We start from the raw sequence: 26,824 nt of genomic DNA on the forward strand, positions 1-26,824 counted from the left end.
ACTTCCAGACCTCTATCAACTGTGCCACCTAGCTCTCTTGTGTAAAAATTAGCATTTATATAGTCTTCTCTAAGTCTTACAAGTGTTATCTCATTTATTTTACACTTTATATGTTATCTCATTTTGTTGAATTTCCTATAGTAAAATGATCAAATCCGGAATGGGACAGATACTTCAGGAGGTTGTGATATGTCCTAGTCTGAAGTTTGGTTCTTAATTTTAAAGGCTGTTTTAGATGTGATTCTGCTTTTTAAAAAAGCAGGAGTCTATATTGAGTGAAGAAAAAAATAAACCTTTCCTCCCTCTATCACACTCAAATAAAGTATGTTTTATGCCAAAAGACTAGAAGCTACTGCGAATTTTCTTTTAAAGAAAACAATAACTTTCCATATCAAGTGCCAGAGTCCTTCCCTTCCCTTCTTTCACTCACAACATAAACGCCACTGTTAGCATCATTATTGCTGCTATAGTTATCAGTCAGCACCACACGCTATATATCAGATTCTTGTAGTCCTAAGCACTTCCATATATTTAGCTCATATTTTCTTCCCAGTAGTCCCACTAGGTTAGAGTAGGGAGCATGGATTATTATCAGCATTTTGCTGATGTGGCAACTTTAAATTGTGACTTTCCCCAAGTGCCAGCAAGCAACTCTGGTGACTCATCTTCAAGAATCCTACCCCCGCAGTGGGTAGGACGACTTAATGATACCTACCTCCCCCCAAAACCTGACAATATTCTCTTTGCCCTTTCTCCAGACTCTAATTATAGAGTACTGCCTAAAGGAGTGCTCAGATAACCAATTCACTCAGGAAATCTCTCCACCTCTTTTCCTGGCAAGAGGAATTTTGACTTGGATGGTCTAAGAAAATGCTAGGAGCAATGAGGAACTGGGGAAACACTCAGTTGTGGCATAAGCGTAAGGTTAAGGCTCAAGTATTATCTGAATCAAAATCAAATAAATTCACAAAACATACTTTTGTGGGGGAGAGTGAGCCTAAAAAAATGTAGAATCAGAAGGTATTCGAAAGGTTAAGTACAAAAGTTTTTTTGTTTATTTTTAAGGCTCAGATTTACAACTTTGTGAACATTCTTCTTTTTCTGCTCTACTTTGTATATGAAAATGTTCAATTTCTTTGGTGTTCAAGTTCAGATTTTTAAAAAATGGTAAAAAGAAGAATATTAAAAACAGTACAGTACCTTCTCTTCTAAAAAAAAAATTTGCCAAAGTTCACTTCAAACCTTTTTTGGTTAGAATGGTGCTGGAAAATTTGCCCCCAAATAGGAATAGTCCCCCTTACTCTTGCACCTTCATTTAAGAAATGAAATTGACCTTTAAGATTATTTCTGTTATTTAAAATCTCACTAAATTTTACAAATGGAAGCCACTATACTGGGCTGAATGTGACTGTTTTCATTTTAATTTCTTTTCCCTTGCTTTCATTAATATAACTAGGATTTTGCAAATATACCAGAGGGTAACAAAAACTGATGAGTTTTCTGATGCTCTTCTATATGGATAAGGGAAAAAAAGACTTAAGGCTATATAAAAGAAGAAAACCTATAGTTGAAAGAGGTGAAGATAACTTCCTAAGAGTAAGATCAGGATAAGCACTTTCTATGTTTTTCAGCATTTCTGTTGAACTGGAAGAAACATGAAAATCTTATTTGAAAAAAAAGATGTTTTCAATCATGAAATTTGAGCACCAGATGTAAACTCAGAAATAAACAATCAACACAGTCATTTCCAAGATCAGGCCTAAGGCCCAGGGAAGTTAAGTTAAAGGACTTGTCTAAGGTCTCCTTGTTAGCTAATGGCTGTGCTGGGTCTAAAATGCAAGTCTCCTGTTTCACTGCTCAAAGCTCTTTCTGTAACACAGTCTTGCCTCTCTTGAAGAGTGGGGAGAGAAGGGGGAGGGAGAGAGAAGGGAGGGAGGGAGAATAATGTCTATCTATGAATGTATTTTCCTTTTAGGATGCTTTCTATATATTTTAACCTCACTTAATCAATCAAAAAGTATTTGTTGAATGAGTTCTCTAGGTATAGCACAGTGTAAGGTATTGATTTAGAGAGGCATTTTTATTTCCTCTCTTAATCAATTACACAAACATATAGGTACCTCAAAATATTTGTGCTATAATAATATCTGAAAAGTTAGTGCTATTTAAAATTTTTTTTACCCAAAATGTAATGAGAATATCTTCACATTTCTCATTCCTCCCACTAAAATCCAAAAATAATCCATCTGAACCAAAAAATCAAAGTCAATTTTTCTTTGTGACCAAAAAAATTATATACCTGGAGTTTCCTTTTTTTTCTTGAGAGACTTCCTGTCCAATCGCTGATTCGCCTCATTCTAGTTTTTAATGTGTCCTTTTTAGAAGTATCTTCTGTTAAGGGTTTGGACTTCCGACAAGGAAGGGTGTAAGAACAGTACTGTACAGGGCCTCTCTGCTCTGCCCTTGAGGGCACATCAATATCTGAGACAAATGAAACTCTGCTATTTAAATTGGCATGTGTACCAATGTATTCATCAGAAAGTCTAATGCCTGAGGGTGGGAGACTTTCTAAGGTGGAATCTTTGTACAACTCCCGGAGGGACGAAAGAGATGAACTTTGGTTAAAAGGCTTTTTGGCATCGTCTGATGGAAAACTGGAATGGATGCTGGTATCTGGAGTGCTTCTGGTCAGGTAAGATCCCTCCAATTCATTGATGTCCCCAACATTTCCCCAAGGAGAATCATACCAGGAAGACTCAGAGCTAAAAGAGCTGCCTTTACTAGATCTCAGCCGGGAATCAGTAGGAGAAAGGCAATGACTGGTAGAATAATCAGTACTAGAATTTCTCCGGACTTCAGTAAGGTTGGAAGTTTCAGACTCTAATGTAGGGGAATATCTCAAAAGTTGTACTGGTCCAGTGGAGTCCTCTGTAGGCACTTTGTTGTTGCTGCTATTGTGGAACTCAACCCTTAAACATCCATCCCATTTCCCTAGTGTTTTAATAAGAACCTTGGGGCTCTTCCGGTCTTCAGTTGGCGGGGTAGATGCAAGACTCTCATTTTTCCCATAACAATTCAGAAGGTGTCCATTGCAGTCTCTGGAGGTGATATGGTTATCGGCTGGTTCATGACTAATATAATGAAAGCCATTCTCAGACAAGAAGGCAGAATTCTTTCCTTGTAAATAGTTTCCTGACACATTTACTTTGTGCTTTGTGTGGGTACTGCCTTTGGAGCCTTTGGCCATTGGGTCATTGAGTCGTGATGAATAAGGCTGGTTACTCTTAAAGTGGGAAAGGCAACTCCTGGCCAGGGATCGCGACTTGTAATTTGTCCCACTGCTTCCATGACCCCACCCATGCAATGAGCAAGACTTTTCATCTTTTGCATGGATGCTTCGGATTTTCAGTGGACAAGGCTTCTGTTTTGCACCAGTGGCAGAACTGCTATGATTTTTAGATCCCTGAAGACTGTATTGACTCTCAGAGTTCCCCATCTTCACCTAAAGTAAGAATAGTTGAATCAGTAACATCAGTGACCTAAGTTACAAACCAATATGACAGAAGATCTTAAAAATAGCATTTATACTTCAAAAAGGAAACAAGCAGCTTATTTCTATGTCTGTAACAAATTACAGGAACAGGAGGAATGGAATGTACTTTGCAGTTATCAAAGGTTCTTTGATAACACTGGCTCTTAACAAGTGAGGTTGGGTAGACAGACAACATCGCAGACTCACATGAATTGATGATGATGATAATCTAAAATATTTAAAGTATTTAAATATTTAAAGAACCTTATACTGATCTCCTAGATCTTTCAGGGTTGATACAGAAGGGCTGTCACCATTTTAAGAAAAAAAAGAGGAGAAAGCTTCCCATGGGTGGCTGAGTTCATGCACAGTGATTCATACAATGATACGTGGTCTCATGATAATTGATTATTGTAGCTAAACACAAATTTAAAATATGTAAGAAACTTATAACATCTATACTTAAGCTAGTGGAGGTTAGTAGCTCACATAGCATGAAACTCTTATGATTCTGACCTGATTTTGGGAAAGGTACAGCTCATAAAAAGGAAGGTCTTAGATACTGGATGTGAGTCATGGCACCAGGCCCAGCATTAGCAAAGCATGAGGGTTAAATGGTAGAGGAAAATGTTGCTAGAAAGGGAGTAGAAAAGAAGCAAAAGCAGGAATAAGAACTTAAGTGTTCCCTTGAAAGGCAGGTTGAAAGGCATGATCAGAATAATACAGCTCTATTTTGGTACAGAAGACACATGATACAAAATCTATGTAAGACCTTTACTAATGGATTACCATTGTACATCATAAATGGTCATTCAGTGATGAACAGGATTTTTGGATGGGAAAAAAAGCAATTTATGCAATAAAAAATACACTTATGAATTTTTATGAATGGTAAGCTCATTATGAGTCAGCAGTGTGATATAACAGGCCAAAAAAAAATCCTAATGAAATTTTGGGCTTTGTTAGTAGAAACAGAGAATTCAGAAAGAGTGAGGTGGCATTATTACTTTACTCTTTGATTTTCAGACCCCATTTGAAGTACTATGCTCCAATCTGGACACCATGATGAGCTGGCAGGCCTACAAGCAAGTGAGAACTGAAAAGTAAGGACCAAAGAGTGAAAAGTAGAGGGAGGCAAAGTTCAGTTCAACATAAGGGAAAATGTTTTTAAAATATGAGCTGTCTAATAATGAAAAAGGCTATCTCTGGACATAGGAAGCCACGCAACAATAAAACCCTTCAAGAGGATGTTGCATTGTAATGATCACGATAAAAATGTTTATAACTTTTACAAAGTACTTGCCTAACAAACATGCAAGGTGGGTAAACAAAGATTTGTTGGGGATACTGTAAAAAAAGATTTACGATTCATGTAGGGGCTGGATTAAAGGATCACATGTCCCTTGTATCTCTAAGATGTTATGATTTATATTCAAATTATTAAAAGTTCAAGAGATTGATGAATAAAATAGAAAATCTTTTGAACAGGGGTTCTTAACCATTTTTGTGTAGCAGACCTCTTTGATAGCTATGAACCCCTTCTGACAAAATTTTTTTTAATAATTGAAGGAGATATAAAATTTCAGTTAGAGATTAGTGAAAATAAAGGTATTATTTTCTTCCCACTCAAGTTCTTAGTTCCTCTTGCTTTAGAGTAGGAGTGATTAGGGGTGAGTAAGAATGACCCAGTTGGTTATGTACAGTTCCCTTTAATTCCTTTTGAAAACCAAACTTTTGATCAATGAGCTGTTTTTTTTAAATTTCAAAGTAATAAAATATCTCACATTCATATTATAACAAAAATTGATGATGATAATCTACAAAATATCCTGCATAAAGATTTGATAACTCCTTTTAAAAGCCAACTCATGTGATAGAACTCAAAGAGAATATTAGAGAATTTCTAATTCAACCCTCTAAATTTACGGATAAGAAAATTTTGGTTCAGACAGATTAAGTGCCAAAGGTCACACAAATAGTGACAAATCCAGAATTCCTATCTACAATGTTCTACTAAATACCCCATAATTCCGTTTCTACAGTAGAAACTATATAGACATTTCTGAAGTCAGACTAAGGAAAAAAAAACAGAAATTAATTCATTTTTTTCTTTTGTAAGAACAACAGAGGCAATGGGTAAAGGAGTCTGGCAGACCTAGGTTTAAGTCTTGTACATATAATAGCTATAGGCAATTCATTAATTTCTCAGTAACCCCAAACAAATCTCAAAGACTGTAAATTATAGAAGAATCAATCACTGATGTGCTTCAATGAAGGAAGTTCACTACACTGATGATATCAATGATACAGATTCCATCCTTCCTATCCTTTCCTAAAAAAGCAATACCATCATCATCATCATCCTCTTCTTCTAACACCCATCAGTTTTTAAACTGCATTTACCTATGTTTATGTAAATCACGATTCACTTTAAGTTAGATTACCTGAAGAATCACTTTTTGATGCACAAGGAATTAGTGATCAATGCAGTTCACATGGTCTTGAGAGCAGGGTACTATGTTTAACAACCACAAAAACAGGATCCATGAAAACACTCTGAAAAACATCAGTGGGGAGAAATCACATCAATTTTCATCATACTTGTAAGCAATATAAAACAAGAGTTATAAGAAATGACTTTGACATCACAATCATTGCTACAATTTATGTAATATTTGGGAGCTATTCAGTTTGGTCAGATAGGGAAGGCATGATGCTAAAAAGGTCTGTCCTTTCAATGGCCATTATCTTTACATAGGCAAAAATTTCTCTAATATAGCTATCTGCATCACCTTTACTCAAGGGTAGGGGAGCTGGAGGTGGGGAGGGGGGGGGGGGGTGAGGAACAGGGGGTGGTAGCATAGAGAATCAACTACGAGAATATGCACAGATGAATGAAAACCTATCAACACCACTGAAGGGAGGAAAACTTCTCACAAGTATATCTTCCACTGGAATGGTAGTATGATCTTCATAAAGAAAAGAATGACAGATTTTTAAATTATCCTTATTATTGAATAAAACCAAACTCAAAATTTAGAGACATATAAACCGATTACCTTGTTTAAAATATTTAAGTTATTCAGACTAGTCATACATGACCTTTAAAAAAATGTCGTGAAAGACATGTCTGGCTTTTGCACCACTAAAGTGGAGCCAGTAAGCAGTCCTTAGAGGAATTTAAGGGTCTAACGGGGGCAGGGGACAAGAATGGGGGTCTGCCATCTGGCAGTACTCAGCAAAAACACAAAGCCTTTCTATGTCCTTGGCTGATCTAGACAGCAGCAGGGTTTCAATACTGACATTTTGGGGTGGGTAGGCTGTGTGTGTGTGTGTGTGTGTGTGTGTGTGTGTGTGTGTGTGTGCTTTATAATAAGGAGAAAAAAGAAGAAGCAATGAGTTCTTTTGGGATCATCTTATTATAATGTCCTAAGACATATTTCCAACCTCTTTCCCCCTACAAATATGAAAGATAGAACATGGAAAGACAAAAGGTATATCTAGAGATTAGGAGATATCTCTGAATGAAAAACAGTATGACAGGGTGAAGACGGCATGGACTTGGTTGGAGTCAGGATGACCCAAGTTGGAATTCCATATTAGATGTTTACTAACCTCATAACTCTGAGCCAGCCACTTGATCTCCCTGCTCCTCAGCTTCCTTATCTGTAAAATGAAGGTAATGGGCTCTGTGGTCTTTAAGGTCCCTTCCAGGTCTCAATCTATGATTGCATACCGCAAAGTCAGATCTATAGGAATTCTTACTAACCCAGCTGAGTTGTAAGCTAGCCCGCTAAAAAGCAGCGGGCCATAGTTTTCATGCCTTTTCTCCTGGAAGCTAGCAGTTGGCAGCTCTCACAAGCAGCACAGACAGAGGTATTTTTGATGGAAGTAGGTTTTCATGCCCCTTTTGCATAGGTGATACAGGTTGACAAGACCTGTACTAGGCTATTAAAACCTTGGGGGTTTCAATTTTTTTTTACCTTAAACCCCCCAACTAATTTATTCTTGAGCCAACTTAAAATGTGAATTGTCGCTCTTTTCATAGCCATACCTTTTTACTTGTAGAGCAAACTCAGAGGGTCCAGATCAAGGCACTGGCTCCCGAACCTCTCCCAGTGAGCTGAGCAGAGTAACTTTTGGTGCGTTTGTTTACTCTTGTCAGAACCAAGTTGCAAGGATGACCCCGGAGGTGAAAGACCACTGAGTCATTCACTCAGCTGGCAGCTCTTCTTTGTAGAAGTATTCTGATTCTAAGTTAATATGCTTGAAGAGCAACAAATACAGCACCAGGCATGGTGTTCACCAAAGGTAGCAAGACAAAAGCTGCCATTGAGAGGCTGAATGTGTCAGCTGTTCCCGCTGCACACAAAGGCGGTGATTCAAAAATCTCACCATTTTAGATCTGAACTAGAGTCTTCTTTACCCCAGTAGCAGGTTAGAGCCTAAAGGCATTTAATAACAGAAATAAAATCTCTGATATTAAAGAGCTCAATTTTAGTGCATATTACTTGGAAAAAAACAACAACTCAATACCTGCCCCTGTACTTTTACCCTTGGCGGAAAGTCCTCTCAAGATCCTAAAAGTTTGAGGCATATAGTAGGGGTACAATCATCATTGTATTGGACTAGAACACTACACAAGTCAGCAGACTGGTTTCAAAAGAGTAACTCCAGGTTTTAGTCCCTATCATGTGTGGCCAAAGAATAAAACATAAGCCCGAGTGTGCTGAGGAACAGGGAAGAGGAGACAGCTAGCAGCTTGAGGAATTTAGATAGTAGTCTGAAGAAGTACAGGAAGAGGGGTGACAAAGGTGAACAAGAATATTCATTATTATATATGGATAACGATGACCAGCTGTTCTATCTCTCCAGTCAGTTCAGAATGGGAGGAAATGGTCTTAAACTGTAGAAGCCAGATTTGGTACTATATATACTAAGAAGGAAAGTTCTGACAAGTCCCTAAGGAAATCTGTATAATCACTTTTCCTTGTGATCATGACAAAAGAGAACAGACATTCATCTGTACTGTCTTGCTTCAACTGGAATTCCATTTGGGAGCGAGTAGATGAGCTAATCAGGTTCTCAGAATCTCCTGGAGCTCTTTGCTTTTATACCAAAAACTTAAGTGATGAAGATTCTAACTGTGGAAATGCCAAGTTAAAAGGGTGTGGTAAAACCTCAAAGGATTATTTGTTTAGTGTCTCCTCCCCTTTCAAAGGGGAGAATCATCTTCCTGAGTTCAAATCTGGCCTCTGACACAGTGATCCTGGGTAAGTCACTTACCCTTGTTTGCCTTAATTTCCTCATCTGTAAAATGAGCTAGAGGAAATAGCAAACTACTCCAGTATCTTTGCCAAGAAAACCCCAAATGGGGTCACAAAAAGTCAGGCACAACTAAAACCACTGAACAACAAACAACAACCCCTCCCAAAGGCGGAAGAAATAGGCTGAGATGCATCTTTGTACAGCCTGACAGTAGTTTTAAATATAAATATGTTATTAATCTCATAGCCAAATGAAGAGATTCATTAAAAACTGTACATAGGTTTAAAGTCAAGATCATAATCAAGAATTAAACCTACCAAAATAAATGAAAACGAACAAATCACCAGTGTCCAAGAATGCAGAAGACACACACAAATCCACCAACACAATCAATCCATGGACTTACTGAATTCCAGAGGAAAATGCCTCCTGAGAGGAGATGCGAGATCCATCTTTCCTGTGCTTACCTACAACCTGTCCTTGATCTGATGCATCAGATTCTCAAAGCTTCCACTTCTGTGTGACCTGGAGTCTAGAGTAAAGTAAACCAGGAGCACTGGACGGACTCTGCTTTGTTCCCTGGCTACAACCCTGAGCAGTCTGGCCAGAAGGATTATGTAAAGAAGCTGAGGGGTGGGGATAAAGAGGGGAAGTTTTCTGATGGGACAGATGGTGATCTGAGGCCTGAGAAGGGATGAGGTGCTGATTGGTGAAGGGGAGAAAGGAAGAGGAGTGTTCAATTATAAAGATCCTTAGTGCTTCAATTGGGAGTAACTGCACAAGGGCAGATTCACATCTGTGCAAAACACCCCTGGCTACAGAGGGTTCTAAGATCTCAGAGGTCCCTTATAACTCTGTGATTCCTCTATATGATCCTGTATGGGAATCCCATACCCCTATAACAAATAACATAAGATTGAGCAAACATCCTGAGGTCTTTGTATGGAAATAGTTTCCCCATCCAAGACTTAGGCACTAGAATGATAATTAGAGAAGTAGGTAGAAATGGGCAAGATCAAATAAGTTTACTTTTCTGAAACAAAAAGAAATAATGTATATCCCTACACTTAGGAAATATCAGGGCAGCTAAGTGGCAGAGTGGACAGAATGGCAGGTCTGCAGTCAGGAAGACTCGTGTGACCCTAGCTGTGTGACCCTGGGCAACTTAACCCTGTTTACCTCAGTTTCCTCATCTGTAAAATGAGCTGGAGAAGGAAATGACAAACTACTTCAAGCCACTTTGCCAAGGAAACCCCAAAAGGGGTCCCTAAAAGTCAGACATAACTGAACAACAACAATAGGAAATACTGACCTGATATTCTAACTGTAAGATTAATGAAGTTACAATTGTGGTATGGGACCTAAGACCTACACTCAAATGAATTCAACTTTCATCCACACAAGGCACTGTACTAGGTATATGTGGATACCAAAAAAAAAAAAATAGTTCCTGCCTAAAAGTAACTTAAATACTATACCATCTCTGCTATTTTAAACCTTTTCCAAGGAGCAGAATAAAGTATATAATATTTGTATATAATACATGATATTACATATTATGATATATAATTATAATTATATATCATAATATAATAAATAGTATAAACATATGGTTATGGGTAAAGAGAGGAAAAGAAGAATGCAAATGAGCTTTAATGGATCTGGAGTGCAGTGAGCAGAAAAACTGCAAGATTCTATGGTTATCTTTTTAAAAATTTTTATCTGAATTGCTCAACTATCTCATCATGCAAAATTACTTATTTACAAGAAGGTTCTTCTATTTGCTGAGTATAAATTTTAAAGAAGGGCAGCTATATGTACCACAAAAACTTCATATGCTTATTATATAATTGCCCCCTTAAAATCTGATTTCAAGGACTTTCATAATAAGTTCTTGAGTAGTAAGAAGTCAATCTATTACAAAAAAAAGCCAAAAGAAAACTGTCCTCAAAGAAACCAAAACTAAACTCCTTCCAAGTACCAAAACTTAAATATAAAACTTGCATATTTTCTCCCAAACCAGTTTTGGCCTTCTTAACTCAATGAACCATGGTCAAAATACATGAACTGTGTGTCACAAGGCTTATTTCTATTCATGAGGAGACTTGAACCCACGTTGTCTAAAGAAGCAGGCAAATGGACTGTCTGGTCTCCATAGAGACTATGCCCTGGGTGGTTAATCCTTTTTAACACAGTAGGGAGAAAGCAAGCTGCTAAGGCCTTCAAAAGCAAGGCATCAATTGTCCAAGCACCACTGGTACCCATTTCAATTGAATTGGGCCCTACATATAAGGTGAATAAATACACTGATCTGCAGCAAGAAATGCCTGTGAAGTAGGGTCTTAATCAGTATTCAAACCAACTGGAAATTCAACAGCCAAAAAGATAGGGGAAAAAAGTCATAAATTCCACAGAGAAAATAGCACAAGTTTTCACATCGTTCATCGCCTTCCTTGGCAAATTTATTACAAGAAGAGCCTAAGCATTCACACCTGTTTTATAAGAAATCATGACATCTGCAACAGCGCTTATAGAGCCTTATGTGGTAATTTTAGTCAAGAGTAGATCAGCTCTAACTGGGTCCGAGATCATCCACACTCTCGGGAAATATTGTCAGAATTTCTGGAGTGGCTGAAATGTAGTTTTATGGAAAGTTATAAAAATTCAATCTTTAACATAAATACCATATCCCTCATCATCCAGAGGATTTATGAAAGCACCCATCTGTATGCTGTGTTCTACACGGCAAAGTAGACACATGGTCTCTGCCCTTTAGGATTTTACAATCTATAAAAACATTTTTTTAAAAAGATATATGGTCAAGTGCCAACTGTACAAACACTGAACACACACAAGTTAAAGCAGAGGTTGCAGTATGTACAAGGTATGGTACAAATGCCTCTGGCAAAGAGAGGAACCATGAGTAACTTGGAAGTTTAAACAGTGGGGTGGGGAATGAGATTTCAGAATTAGTAGAAAAGAGGGACATTGGTTGTTTGGAAAGGGATGGCAGACTGTTAGGGAAGGCCCCAAGGCACTTTATTAAATGAAAGGGCCAAAGAGTTAAGTTGAGGGGGAGAATACAAAAACAAATTAAAGAGAACAAGAATAAAGGTGATGACAATTTCAGGGCTGAGCGACTCCCTTTATTCGACAGTGTAGAAGCAGATTCAAAATGGAGCGACTTACCTAGAGTCACACAGTGGGAAATGGGACAGTAGTACACAGGCACTGATTGCTGGTTTGGTGACCTTTCTACCATACCATGATGCCTTCCCATTAGTCCAATGCTTCAATCCCTGTGCAACACTGGAACTATTTCTGATGAATAGAAGTAAACAAGCATTTATTAAGTGGCTGCCACTTCTTTACAAATATTATCTCATTTGAGCCTCACAGCAACCCTATTAGGTGAGTGGTATTCTCTCCATTTTACAGTTGAGTAAACTGAGGCAGAAGAGGTTAAGTCACTGTAGCAGCAAGCACCCCAAGCGCGTCCTCAGGGTTTGCTGCCCATACAGGTTCTTGGATCTGCTTTGTTAAAGGAAAGCAACTCAAAATGGGTTAACAAGCTTACTTTAATCAGTCAGACATATATCGTTTACCTTGTTCAGGGGAAAAAGGTCAGCACCCCAAACTTCAAAGCATACAGGCAGAATTATCAAGACAGAAACAGATCAAGTAGACAGATTTCCAAACTGTCCAACCATTACATCCATACCAAATCAGCATCTGGGTTTTTCAAAGCCGGGGGACTCTCAACAACGGCTTCCCAGAATTCAGATCAAATCACAGAACACTTCTCAAAGTGAGTCCCAAAACAAAGCTACACATCAGGGCTTATATAGCCTTCTCCTGGCTCAGAGAATGTAACAACCTTATTGACTCACTGGCCAATCAAGAAGTATCTACTGAAAAACAAGCCTCCCACCCCAGGCTTCAGGTGCACTTTAGCCTAGGGCAGGGAAGATCTTTAAAATTTACATTCGCATTACAGTCACCTGCCTAAAAATCACACTGTATCTGAGAACAGGTCTGAACTCAGATCTTTCTGACTTCAGGCCCAACGCTCTATTTAACACTAAGCCACTTAAAGAAGCACAAACATAAAGATGAAAGATCAAATCTAGTTAGACTTCCCCCCAAAATACAATTTTTAAAAAACTTTCTATTTAAACAGAAAAAAAAATCTATTAAACATGTCTCATGAAACAAATACAGTTCAAACGTTAATTCTACTCAATTCAACAAGCATTTATTAAGAGTTTACTATGGGTCAGGAACTCTCTAAGCAAAGGCGGATGATGACTTGTTATACACACTGTAAGTAGGGTTTTGTTCAGGTACTCTTTGGACTACGTGGCCTCTGAGGCCCCTTTCAGCTCTGAGACTGTGAAGCTGTGAAAGGACCTAGAATGAGTTATAACAGGTTATGAAGTGCTGGACCTGATTTACAACCATGGCAATCCTTTCAGAAGAGCAATAGTAATAGCAGAAAGGGGAGTTCAGGAGGTGGAAGTCTTCAGTTCAAGTCCAAGTTCTAATACTTACTCACTGGGTTTCCTTATCTGTTAAATAGAGAGAACAATACTTGTACTATCCACATCACAAAGTTGTGAGGGAAGTGCCATATGACTGTGAGCTGTTTACCATCATTATAGAACTTTAACAACAGTGATGTGGTGTGATCAAAAAGGTGAGCAAAGCATGCATGCACCTTTGGAGGAGGATGAGAAGGAAGTGGGGGAAGGGCAGAAGATTATCAGAACAAGAAACAATATGTATCTGGGTAAGTGCAACTGTGATAGCAGCACAGAGAGTGGTGCTGAGAAACTAGGTTGGCTTCTATAATGATTACAACATAGACATGGATAGAAGGGGAAATCTGGAGGATAGACCAGTTAAGGTTTTATTTTTTTGTCCATATTTATTTTTTATTAAGAACCTACTTACGTTCCAGGTACTACTACTATGTGTGAGGTATACAAAGAAAGGCAAAAATACAGTCACTGCTCTCAAGGTGCTCACATTTTAATGAGGGAGACAACATGAAAATGCAAAACAAACATACAAGATATATTCAGATATATACAGTATCCCCACAAGTAGTACAGAGCAAAAACAGGATTTAAACTTAAACATAAAATTAAATTCAATGCTCATTCCTTTGTACCATTCTGTCTCCTACTCTTCCATAATAACTTTGGAAGAAATTTACTGAATTTGACCAAATCCAATCTGGCATCTTGAAATAAAACAGAAGCTTAAAAGTTTTACATTTTTTCATATCTTCTCTGGTTTCCCTGAAGTAGGTCACAGAAAGTCTTCGTTATCTCAGAGATCACTGAAAGAGAAGTAATAAAGGACTCATTTCCAGAAGTTGGGGGAGAATATCCAAATAAAACACCTTGTCTCTTGATGCCAGATACAGGGCTCTTTGTACCACACCATGCTTCCCTGATGGTGAAAGGAGAGTGAAGATTCTCCTTCATGAAATGTGATAAGGTCATTTTTTTTTTTTTAATTGAGCAATCAGGGTTAAATAACTTGCTCAAGGTTACACAACCAGTTATTTCTGGGTGTGGTGCTGAGTGTCTGAGCCCGGGATTCGATCTCCAGGTCATCCCAACACTGGAGCCGGTGCTCTTACTCGCTGAGCCACCTGGCCGCCCTGATAAGGTCATTCTTAATGTCACCTCTCCCAAAACTTCTTACAGGATAAGACTCAAAATATACCAAGACCACCTGTAATTAGCACAGTATGCCAGCACTTAGTATAATGCCCAGAACAGTCTCTGCTTAATCAATTCTTCCTGTCTTGACTTGACTGGCACTAAGAAAGGTGTATCAAGCCACTGAATATGAGAATGAAATACTGCCATTGGGAAGAAAGGATAAATTAAACAGTGTCGACAAGTATTAACAGAAAAATATCCTGTCATTTCAACAATCCAGTAATCATTTTGGAAGTAAGTCTATTCAACTATTACAGCATATTACATAATCCCTGATCTCAAAGAAATGTAAATATTATTGGAGAAATAAGGTTTAAACACATGAAAAGAAGATGAGACAATATATAATGAAGTACTGAGATAGACATAAGCCAGGACAAATGACTCCAAAACACCTGCAAGTTTTGGTTTGGTTTGATTCGAGGCTTTTTTAGAGTATCAGGAAGAGACCCGGAAGGAAACTGAGTCATCCAGACAAATCAATATATGGCTCCACAGAAATGGAAAGCATTTCAAGTGACTTTTTAAAAGAAAAATCTCTCTCAAACACACAGCACAGAGATCAAGTTTTTTGCCCTTTATTTTTTTCTAGTTCTAGATATATTTCAACACTCCATCCACATTTCCCTCTTCTTCAGAATAAAATAGATTTTGGCCCATAGTTTTCAGTAATTTATATCAAAAGTATTCAATTCTACTCTCCTCTTTTCAGTCACTTTAAGTTCTACTCCCTCCCCCCATTACTGTACTAGACAAAGTCTATTAATATCTTGACCAATGTTTCTATGTGCCTTGGGACCCTTTAAACAATTCCTCCATAATTTCTGCAACTCCTCAATAAAACTGAGTGGCTTCCCATTTGCTCTGGGATTAAATATATACTTCTCTATTTGACTTTTAAAGCCCTTCACGACCTGTCCCTAATCTCATCATTCCAGTCTTCAAATACTTTATAAATCCATCCAAAATGCTTGGCTCTTGTTCTTTATCACCCATGATAGGCCATCTTCATCTTTTGAACTTTGGCCCTGGTTTGTGTACTCCCTCCTCCTCTGTGACCCTAAGAATCACAGATTCTTTCTACCCTAGGACCACCCTGAGCTCAAGGGCCACCTCCTTATATAATCCTCCCTGCTACACCCTTCTTACCATTATCTTGTTGATAGGGGTGGTGCACTTATCTATGTTCCTGTTGTCTTCCCTGATAAAAAGTAAGCTCTTTAAAGATGAGGTCTATTTAATTTTTGCCCATGTATCTTTAGCATGTAACATTTGTTTGCTGATTAATCAGATCGAATTTTTACAACCACCAGCAATAAAGTTAGATTTGGTTTTCCTATGATTTGTTAAGATTGTTAGCATTCTTTTTCAAAATCTCCTTTTCCCTTGGCACTTTTATGAGAACTCTAGGTTAAGGCTTAGGTAATCAACTGGAAATAAGTTGGAGAGGAGGTATGTTGTTTATGTTCAGTCCTTTCAACATGTCCGACTCTTCGTGACCCATTTGGGGTTTGCTCGCAAAGATACTGGAGTGGTTTGCCATTTCCTTCTCCAGCTCATTTCACAGATGAGGAAACTGAGGCAAACAGGGTTAAGTGGCTTGCCCACACAGCAGATCTGAACTCAGGAGAGAGTCTTTCTGACTTTAGGCCCCGTACTCTATCTGCTGTGTCCCCAAGCTGCTCCCGAATGCAGATATACATTTTCTAAATATTGCACCAAATACCTATGGGAGCCAAAATATTTCCACTGGAATTACTCTATAGGTACCACTGAAATTGTATTTTAATCACATGATTCAACAGGTCAGCAGATTTTTTACTGCTAGAATTTCAATCATATTTCTGTAGCACAAACATACTGCAGTAGTAATACCAAGACATTACAGGTAGATTTTTTCAGTATATAACTATCAATAAATATAGTTTAAATAATACAGTTTAATCATCACATTTTTAAAAATAGGGTTATTTTCTTTTTTTTTTTATTTAGAGGGCAATTGGGATTAAGTGACTTGCCCAAGGTCACATTGCTAGTTTTTGTGTTAAGTATCTGAGGCTGGATTTAAACTCAGGACTCCAGGGCCGGTGCTCTATTCATTGCGCCATCTAGCCACCCCAAAGTAGGGCTATTTTCATAACAAATATGTAGCTCCTCCATTTCAAGCTCTCATATAATGGAGAATAAACTGGATTTTGATTCACAAAATGTAAATTTGAATCCCAGTCCTGCCACTGACCAGTTGTATAAACCTAAGCAACTTAATTTCAACATAAAATTTTAATGTCTGCATCAGCAACATCTCACAAAGACCAGAAGATAAAATATATGTGAAGTTCACTGTAAGCCTTACAGTGCCCAAATATATGTCCACTGCCTTAATTTTTATAGCTATTATTTATATGTTTCAGCATATTAGAAAAAAAGTTGATTGAATGGCAAATAAAATAAAAACTAGGTTTAACAAGTGTTTTCTTTAAAAAGCATGCTATTCAACCAACTTGTTGAGCTGTTTATAACCAGGTATAAAGTCTCAGAAAACACTGTATGTTTACTAGCCATGTGACCTTGGGCAAGTCACTTAACCCCAATTGCCCCTCTAAAAAAGAAAAAAAAAGAAAACACTGTATATAGAATAGTAGGACCATTTACAAGGAAACTATCCAATAGCGTTTAAAAAAATTAAATATCCAAAATAGATCAATATATAGAAGACAAAAGTCTATATGATTCTATTCACATGTGCAGTATAAAATAGCATTTTGAAAATATTTTGTATCATTTTAAAAATTAATTCCTTTAAAGTTCAGCAAATTATTATAATGTTAAGTGTATTGAATGCAGGATCAGGAAACTGTTTGAATCTTGGCTGTGTGACATAGTGAAGCCATTGAACTTCTATGAACTTCATTTTCTTCATTTGTAAAATGGGGATCATCTTAACTGCATCATCTAACTCACACTATTAATGAAAATAAAGTTCTTTGTAGGTATTCAAGCACTGTGTAAATGCAAGTTATTGTTATTTTCATAATAATAACAATTCAGCAATATTTTATATGCTAAGACCATAGATGTCTGGTCCTCATGAGACTTTTATCCTATTACAGTTATCCTTTTCACAGCATGACTTTCCCCATCACAATTTGGATAAATCTCAGGTTGGCATTAGAAATTAAATGGGAATTTGGGGATGTTTCAAAGAAGCCACATATGACACACAAAAGGAAGGGCAGAAGATGACACAGGAAAAAGCTCAGAAACTCAAAAATGCATCAAATATATATACATATAGTATCGTATAATATCAATATATTTTATCTTTTAATATCATAATAATTCAAACTTCTTCTCTGATACGAAGGGAGGGCCAAAATATTTTACACAAATTTTCCAGATTACCAGGGGTTCTGTGCTGCTAACCCCACAATGTGGAAGGAATAAACTGCATATAGGTTTGATGAAATCTATTTTAAAGCAGCATGGTTCTTTATTCCATGCAACAGTGATGAATTTTATCATCTGTAAAGTCAAACAACCTCCACATCAATAGAAATGAAAAATGTGGCATTAATGAAAATAAAATCATAGAAATAAAAGTACAAAAGAAAACATAGTCCATTTAAAATCTATTGAAGCAGAGTAATTTTCACAGTCACAGTTTGCTTTTGAGTAAGGTCGGGACCCCACTATTTTTTTATAAGAAAGATTTTTCTGGTTAGGTATTGATTGTGCAGACAAGTGTGCACATCATGTGCTCACTAAAAGCTCACATGTAGCTTTTTTTTTTTCCTTAAACTGAGAACCTCTTTCCTGTGGGAGAAAAATTCCAAGGAGGATTTGTCCCACATCTCTCAAGGATCAGCCATGTGACCACGAGGTGCTAGTAAAAGGAACCTCTTTGTAAAACCTTTGAAGATGGACAGAGAACTCACAGCTATATCTTAAATCCTTAGTGCAGGGGCATGGCTCGCCTGAAACTCCAACTCTCTCAAAAGAGTGAAAATAACATCTCCTCCCCACCCCCAACAGCATGTGCTTTCATATAAAGAGATGCCACAGGATCACAGATTTAGGGCTGAAAGGGACTTTAGATTCAATAGCACCCAAATTTCTACTTTTACAGAAGAGAAAATGAGGCCCAGAAAGGTTAAGAAACTTTCATGACCTTGGTCCTTTGACCCCTTTCTCCATGATACTATCCCTAGTAACTTTCCCCGTCCTCCTATGATTCTAGTTTGCTGTTTGAAAAGAGTTCCATGAATAGCAAGGCTATTTAAAGCAAAAGGTCTTTTATCCTATCATTTTGCATCTATTCTGTTTTTTTTTTAATCCTAAGTCAGAGATTCAGAGAAAGAATGAAAAAACTTGGAAAGAGCTTAAATATAAATAGCTTATAGGTTGTTTCCTGCATAAAGGCTAACACCAAATTAGGTCTTCTTTTTTTTTTTTTTTGGAGGGGGGAAGGCAAGGCAATTGGGGTTAAGTGGCTTGCCCAAGGTCACACAGCTAGTAAGTGTGTCAAGTGTCTAAAGTCGAATTTGAACTCAGGTTCTCCTGACTCCAGGGCCGGTGCTCTTTTCATTGCATCACCTAGCTGCCCCTTAAGTCCATTTTTTAATGATTATCCATCTCTAATGAAGTCCCTACTCTTACTGGTCTATAATATTTTTCTTCAGAAAGTCAATTCCCTACCAATTCTCTGGGAATAATTTATTTTTTAAAAAACTATTAAACTCTAGGAAATCCTAAAATCTATACATATAAAATCTCACAGCTTCTATAGCTGTAAGAGATCCTCATTATTATCAGCCTTGTATAATAGCCTTATATTGCACAAAGGGAAAGGTCATTTTGGAATATGTTTCTACTCTCTGACTCAGAATTCTAGGGAAATCTTTGCACTGTATAGACTAATTGCCTTTGCAAAAAAAAAAAACAAAAAAGGGGCGGCCAGGTAGCACATCGAGTAAGAGCAATGGCTTCAGTGTTAGGATGACCTGGGGATCGAATCCGAGCTCCAACACTTAGCACCTGCCCAGAAACAACTGGCCATGTAACCTTGAGCAAATTACTTAACCCAGATTGCTTAAAAAAACAAACAAAAACCCTGCTAATCACAAAGTATGAGAAGTAGGATCCTTAGCTGAATGCCCTCAAAAGTCCTGATCTCAACCCAATTCAATGCCACAAACACTGAACAGATGATTAGTAAGCACAAAATACTAGGCTAGGCAGTGGGGATACGACAAAAAACAAAATAACCTCCAAGGAGTTTATCTTCATTTAGAAAAACCCAACACAAATAAATTCATATGAGGAAAGAAAGAATACTTCCTGGGTACAAGGTACGAGAGAGGCTCATGGAAGGTTTCCTACAGGAACTAGAACTCTAGCTGAACTATAAAGAATTTGTAGGCCTTTCCTCCAAGATGATGCCAAAGGCATAGAAGGAAACAGCTGTCCCTCTAAGATAGAGCCAAGTCCAAGGCCCTGAAGACCAAGAAGGCAGTGTTGAAGGGTGTCCACAGCCACAAAAAAGAAGATCCAAATGTTTCCCACCTTCCAGCAAGCCAAGACACTAAGACTTAGAAGGCAGCTCAAATACCCTCGGAAAAGTGCCCCTCGGAGAAACAAGCTTGATCACTATACCATCATTAAGCCTCCCTTGACCACTGAGTCTGCTATGAAGAAGAATGAGGACAATAACACCCTTATCTTCGTTGTGGACATCAAGGCCAACAAGCATCAGACCAAGCTGGTGGTAAAGAAGTTGTATGACATCAGTGTGGCCAAGGTCAACACATTGATATGTTCTGATGGAGAGAAGAAACCTATGTCCAACTTGCTCCATACTATAATACCATAGACACTGCCAACAAAACTGGAATCATCTAAACTGTGTCCAGCTATCCCACTCCACCTACAATAAAAAAGTTTTCCCATATAAAAAAGAATCTGTAGGATCATAAGTGAGGAGAGAGTACATTCTGACTATCTAAAGATGAAGAAATCAAAGATATATTGGATCCAAGAAACAGCTAGAAAACCAGTTTGTCTGGAACTGCAGTAGATGGAAGAATAATAACACGAAATAAAACTGGAAAGGTAGGTGAAAACAAGATCATAGAGAGTTTCAAATGCCAGGCTGAAGAGTTTGCCTTTTTATCCTAGAGGCAACTGGAAAGCCCTGAAAATCTCTCAGGAGGCCAGTTGTTACAGTCAGATCTGTATCTTAAGAATATTAATTTGGGAACTATGTAGAAGACAAAGAGATCAGTTAGGAGGCTATTGCAATAGTCCTGTAGAGAATGCCTGAACTAAGGTTGTGATCATATGGGTAGAGAGAAGGGGAGGGATGCCAGTTGCCCACTTTTCACAGACAGCTTCTCCCAGGAGACAGCACATCCAAATTTGCTGGGCTCCAAGCAAGCTTCCCACATGCTTCTCCCATACTGGACGTGGTCTTGAAGCTCTCTTCACCTGGCACCAATCTCTTCTCTGGCCGTAATTCACCTCATAATTTTTCTTCTTCTAATCCTGGGGAGCTCTTTTGCTCACTAGGCCTACTCTTTAGCTTCTCCCTGTAGAAAGTTTCTTTTTGCTTTGCCTTCTTTAACTCTTATTTGTGAGCCCAACCTTTTGTTGGCAAGGGTTGCCCCATATCTTTAGTGACAATGGGAAGTTGAAGATTCCTTACTCAATGACTTTATCACAGGTAAGGTTTTGACAGAAGAAAGAAATGGCAAACTATTTCTGTCTTTGACAAGAAAACCCCAAATGGGCTCATCAAGAGTTGGACACAACTGGAAAATGACTAAACAACAATAAAAGTTCTGACCCACCCATTCCTGGAATATTATTAATATATGATATACAGAAATTCTCCCCAGCACATATACTACTCATGCCTATTTGAAAGAAGATCTATTGTGAACTGAGAACCAACTCTTAGGGCAGAAACACAGCACCCTAGAAATTGCCCAGGTCCAGAATAGAAGGATGAGTGTGATTAGGTGGCCATGGTCAGCTCCTTACTCCCTTCTTACAAATCCCATACAAACTCCCTAACAAAAGTGGTATAGGACAACAGACTTCAAACCCTTATTTATAACCAGATGAGACAGTCAGAAAGAGCTTAGTCTCCTCACTCTCCCCACAGAAACTTTTCTTTTATCACTGGCTTTTTCCCTAAGACTAAAAAACAGACTCAATCTTTAAAAAAAATATTCATTTGGAAGAAAGTAGAACTAAATGAACAATATTCACATGAACCACGATAATGTAAATGAAAAGAATATTAAAATGAAACCAAAAGCTAAGTAATTGTAATGACCAATCTTGGCTCCCCAGAAGAGATGAGGAAAGACTTCCTTTCTTTCAAGAGAGAAGTGGGGGAAATACAGATACGGAATTTTACAAAAACTGTCAGATGAGGTCATTGCATCAGTTGGTTTTGCCTAACGGTTTTCTTTACTGCAATGAAGACCTAATGGACAGAGCTGGGGTGGGGGTGGGGGGGTGGGGAAGGAAGGATCTTATATGTTGTTAAAAAAAAAGTATCAAAACTTTTTTTCCTAAACAAAATTCACTAGATCTTGCCATTCCTTTGAGTTATCAAACTATATGTCTTCAGCAGATGACACAGTGGATAGAATACTGAGCCTAGGGTTGGAAAGACCTTCACTCTAATCTAGCCTCAGAAACAGCTAGCTGTGTGACCCTGGGCAAGTCACTTAATTTTTGTTTGCCTCAGTTTCCCCAACAGTAAAATGCGAATAAGAACAGAACCTATCTCACAAAGTTCTTATGAGGATCAAATGAGAATATTTGTCAAAATGCTTAGCACAGTACCCAGCACATAGTAGGTATTAAATACCTGTTGCCTTCTCTTCCCCCTTCTTCTCTTCTTCACAATCAAACTGCAATTTTAAAAAAGCAATCTACACTTGTTGGCTACGTTTCCATACCTCCCACTCACTTCTCAACCACTTGCAATCTGGCTTCAGACCAGAACACTTGACTGAAGTTGCTCTCTCCAATATTATCAACAATCTCTCAACTGCTACATCCAACAACCTTTCCTCATTCCTCTATTTCACTTCCCCACAGCTGCTGATACTAATGAACACCTCTTACTCCTGGATTTCTTCTTCCTTGGCATCTGTAACACTCATTTCTCCAGATTCTCCTCCAATATTTCCAACTATTTCCCCAATTTTCTTTGCTGGATCATCCTCCATACAGACTCCTAAAAGTAGATATAACATAAGGCTCTATCTTCTCTGGCTCAGTGCTCTTCTGTCAACATACTCTCTCAGGGATACTGTTAGTTCTCATGAGTTCAACTGTCAGCTCTACACAGATGACTTACAATTCTATATAACCTATTATAATCTCTCTCCTGAACTTCAGGCCCATATTTCTGACTTTCTGCTGCACATGTCTGACACCTGAATGCCCCACTGGCATCTCAAATTAAACATGTTCGAAACAGAACACATCACACTCACCTATAAAATGGCCTCTCCTCGAAACCTCCCTGTATCGATTCAGGGTAACCCACACCTTTCAATCAGTGAGGTTCACAACCCCTGCAGGCACCATTCATTATGCTTTATTCTCTTTCACTCTCAACATCTAGGCAGTTGACAAGTCTTCTCAAATCTACCCCCAGTACATCTCTTACACCTGTTCTTTTCTCTCCATCCACATGACCAACACCCTAATTTAGACCTTTATCACCTCTACCCCTACTCTATTGCACTAGCTTCCTAATTGATCTCTGTTTCCAATCTCTATCCTCTCTGATTCTCCCTACACAGAGCTTCCAAAATAATTCCTATTCTAATGCATACATAGCCTGATGATTTCTCTCTCCTTGTTAAAAACCTTCAGTGCTGTCTTATTGATTTCAGGATAAAACATAGACTACTCAGTCTTCCATAATCTTGCTTCCCACCTTCCTTTCCAGTTATTGGCATGACTCTTTTTCACAAATTCTCTGTTCTAGCCCAGACAGCTTGCTTCCTTGAACTAAGCCTTCCATCTCCCATCTCTGTGCCCTTCCATGAGGTGTCACCCATTCACTCCTTCCTCAACTCTACCTCTAAAAACTCTAGTTTCTTTCATGACACAGTTCAGGTACTACCTCCTATGCAAAGCCCTTCCTGATTCTCCCTAGATACTGGTGCTTCTTTTCCCTTTAAATGATACTGGATTTATTTATTCCATAATTCAAAAAATTTAGAGCTGGACGGAATCTTATCTATGGAATCAACTAGTCTAATATCATTTTACAGATGAGGAAACTGAGACCCAGAGAGAAGTAACTTGCCCATGGTCACAACTGAATTTAATGTCTTTTATTTAATAATTAACATTTGTCTAACAGTTTATAACTTTCTCTGCCTTCAAGAGTTACAATCTCCCTAGAATACTAATATTTAAGGTACAAGGCCATTTTTATTATCTTACTATTTCATGGTTTCACAGGTCTTAAAATTGTTTTTGTCCTTTTGGACAAGACTTCAACTCCTTTGAGTATCTCCTTGAAGAAAAGATCATCTCCCAGTCTTTTTAGCTACACTTCTCTGGACTTCAGTAAAGTTGTTGCATATTTCTCCTAAGGTACAGGGACTAGAATTAATCAATAAACTTTATTAAATGTCTTTTATGTGCCAGCACTGTATCAAGTGCTAGAAATAGAGAAACAAAAATTAAATAGTCCCAGCCTGCTAGAATTTTGCATTCTACTAAAAACCAAATATAGCAGGTACTTGCATTGTGGGCAAGATCAAGATGTTTGTCACTTTCTTTCTAAAATACCCTTCCTGATAAAATGTAGTATCTTGATTTAACTCTGAGCATACTGCATCGATGTCTTTTGGAAATAATACAGTGATTCCAATCTCTGTCCTAAAATAGCCTGGAGCCAATTATCTTATCAACAGTTTGTATTATTTTTCTAAAGATATTTTTTACCTTAACTCATGCTTATACCAAAGGTAATCTTCCAATTTTCTGTCTCTTTTTAGTTATCTCTGTGCAGATAGGGTTTAATATTTCTGAGAATACTTGGGAAGAGACAAGACACTCATTCTAGGAGCTTTAATCTAGAACATAAAATCTAAGAAAAGAAAGTAAAATGTTGGCTCACTCTCAGTTAATTATATGTGTTTTCCTCATCTTAGATTAAGGACATCTCACTCAAATCAGCAAATCTGTCACTCATTCTCAATGGACTAATATAGCACTTACATTATTTTGGAGGAATCAAAGAAAATAGATTATTCTCATCCTCAACTATAAAAGTGATCTAGACTAGACCATATATTCTTAGGGCAGATGGCAAGGAGAAGATTTACAAAGTAAGATATCAAAATAAGTAACATTGCACACAAATCAAAGAGGCAGTGTCAGTCAATGGGAAGAACATTGGGAATTTGAAGAAGTGGATTAAAGTCCAAGCTCTTCTCCATCCTGACTTGGGAAAATCATTTAATTTCATTGGGCCTTTTGCTTTCCTTATCTATAAAATGAGAGGATTTAGCCTCGTTGATCTCCAAGTATGGTTCTAGATCTGATTTGATATCTGTATTCTCTGATTATAAAAAGGGCATATACATCTTTAATATGTGTTATGGTTCCACAACAATAAAATTCAAAGCTTCCTGACATTTAAATCAATCAACCTAAAAACAAAAATCAAGTGCCTACTATACTCGATGTGCTGAAGACACACACAAAAAAAGTCCCTGCCCTCAAGAAAATTCTATTTTCCCCAACTGATAAATGGTCAAAGGATATGAACAGGCAGTTTTCAGACAAAGAAATTGACGCTCTCTATAGTCATATGAAAAAATGCTCTAAATCACTATTGATTAGAGAAATGAAAATCAAAACAACTCTGAGATTCCACATCACACCTATCAGATAAGCAAAGATGATAAAACAGGAAAATGATAAATGTTGGAGAAGATGTGAGAAAATTAGAACACTAATGAATGCATTGTTGGTGAAGATGTGAAATTATCCAACCATTCTGAAGAGCAATTTGGAACTATGCCCAAAGGGCTATAAACATGTGCATATTATTTGACCAGCAATACCACTTCTAGGTCTGTATTCCAAAGAGATCATACAAATGGGAAAAGGACTCACGTGTATAAAAATATTTATAGCAGCTCTCTTTGTGGTGGCAAAGAATTGGAAATTGAAGGGAAGCCCATCAGTTGGGGAAGGGCTGAACAAGTTGTGGTATATGAATGTAATGGAATACTATATTGTGCTATAAGAAATGATGAGCAGGAGCAGCTAGGTGATTAGAACACCGATCTTGAAGTCAGGAGGACCTGAGTTCAAATCCGGCCTCAGATACTTAACACTTGCTAGCCATGTAACCTTGGGCAAGTCACTTAACCCCAATTGCCCTGCCTTCCCCACGCCAAAAAAGCAAAAAGGAATGAAGGAACTAAGGAATGAAGAAATGATGAGCAGTTAGACTTCAGAAAAAAAACCTGTAAAGATCTGAATGAACTGATGCTGAGTAAAATGAGCAGAACAAGGAGAACAGTACACAGTAACAGCCACATTGTGTGATGACTAACTTTGATAGACAATCTCTTCTTTGCTATGCAAGGATATAAGACAGCTCAAAAAGGCTCATGATGGAAAATGCTGTCCACATCCAGAAAAAGAACTATGGAGTCTGAATGCATATTGAAGCATATTATTTACTCTGTTTGTTTGTTTCTTCTTTCTCACGGTTTCTCCCATTGGTTGTAATTCTTCTTTACAACATGACTAATGTGAAAATAGATTTCATAGGAATGTATATGTAGAGCCTATATAAAATTACACGCTATCTTGGGGTGGGGAGAGTAGAGAGATGGGATGAATATGTGTAACTCAAAATCTTATGGAAGTAAATATTGAAAAATAAATATTAAAAAGGAAAATTATATTTTATCTGATAAAACAACAATGTATACATAGAAATATAAACAACATAAATAAAAGGTAATTGGAGTGAGGTGCAGGCATTAGCAGCTAAGGTGGACTAAGTGCCCTTTTTTTGCAGAAGACAGTACTTGTACTAAGCTCTGAAAGAAGCTCATAATCATAAGAGGAGGATTTGACAGAAAATATGACATTCAAGCCACCATAACTGGACATGTGCCATTAACTATCAAGTTAACTGTAAAACCTTATAATCCAATGACCAACAATATAAATTTCAATACTTTGCTATGCAAATGTGTGAAACTACCATCTATAATTTTTTTTA

General features: G+C 37.7%; 1 protein-coding gene across 11 annotated transcripts in view; it reads right to left on the bottom strand.

Annotated features, from left to right (window-relative positions):
• Nucleotides 1-26,824, bottom strand: part of TIAM2 (TIAM Rac1 associated GEF 2) — a 310,489-nt gene that overhangs the window by 154,237 nt on the left and 129,428 nt on the right. For 7 of the 11 annotated variants that reach the window (XM_069069617.1, XM_069069612.1, XM_069069611.1 and 4 more), the window contains 3 exons: nt 11,990-12,121; nt 5,977-6,088; nt 2,300-3,502 (listed from right to left, as the gene is read on the bottom strand). In XM_069069617.1, coding sequence (XP_068925718.1) covers nt 2,300-3,496 — 1,197 coding nt within the window. In that variant the 5' untranslated portion in view covers nt 3,497-3,502; nt 5,977-6,088; nt 11,990-12,121. Of the gene's footprint in view, nt 1-2,299; nt 3,503-5,976; nt 6,089-7,147; nt 7,199-11,989; nt 12,122-26,824 lie in introns of all 11 variants that reach the window. The other 4 variants (XM_069069619.1, XM_069069618.1, XM_069069613.1 and 1 more) reach the window with 2 other exon arrangements.

The sequence above is a fragment of the Petaurus breviceps genome, unplaced genomic scaffold (assembly GCF_028583685.1).
Source record: "Petaurus breviceps papuanus isolate PSGF00001 unplaced genomic scaffold, PetGlider_PUasm1.0 90784, whole genome shotgun sequence".
NCBI classification, from domain to species: domain Eukaryota; kingdom Metazoa; phylum Chordata; class Mammalia; order Diprotodontia; family Petauridae; genus Petaurus; species Petaurus breviceps.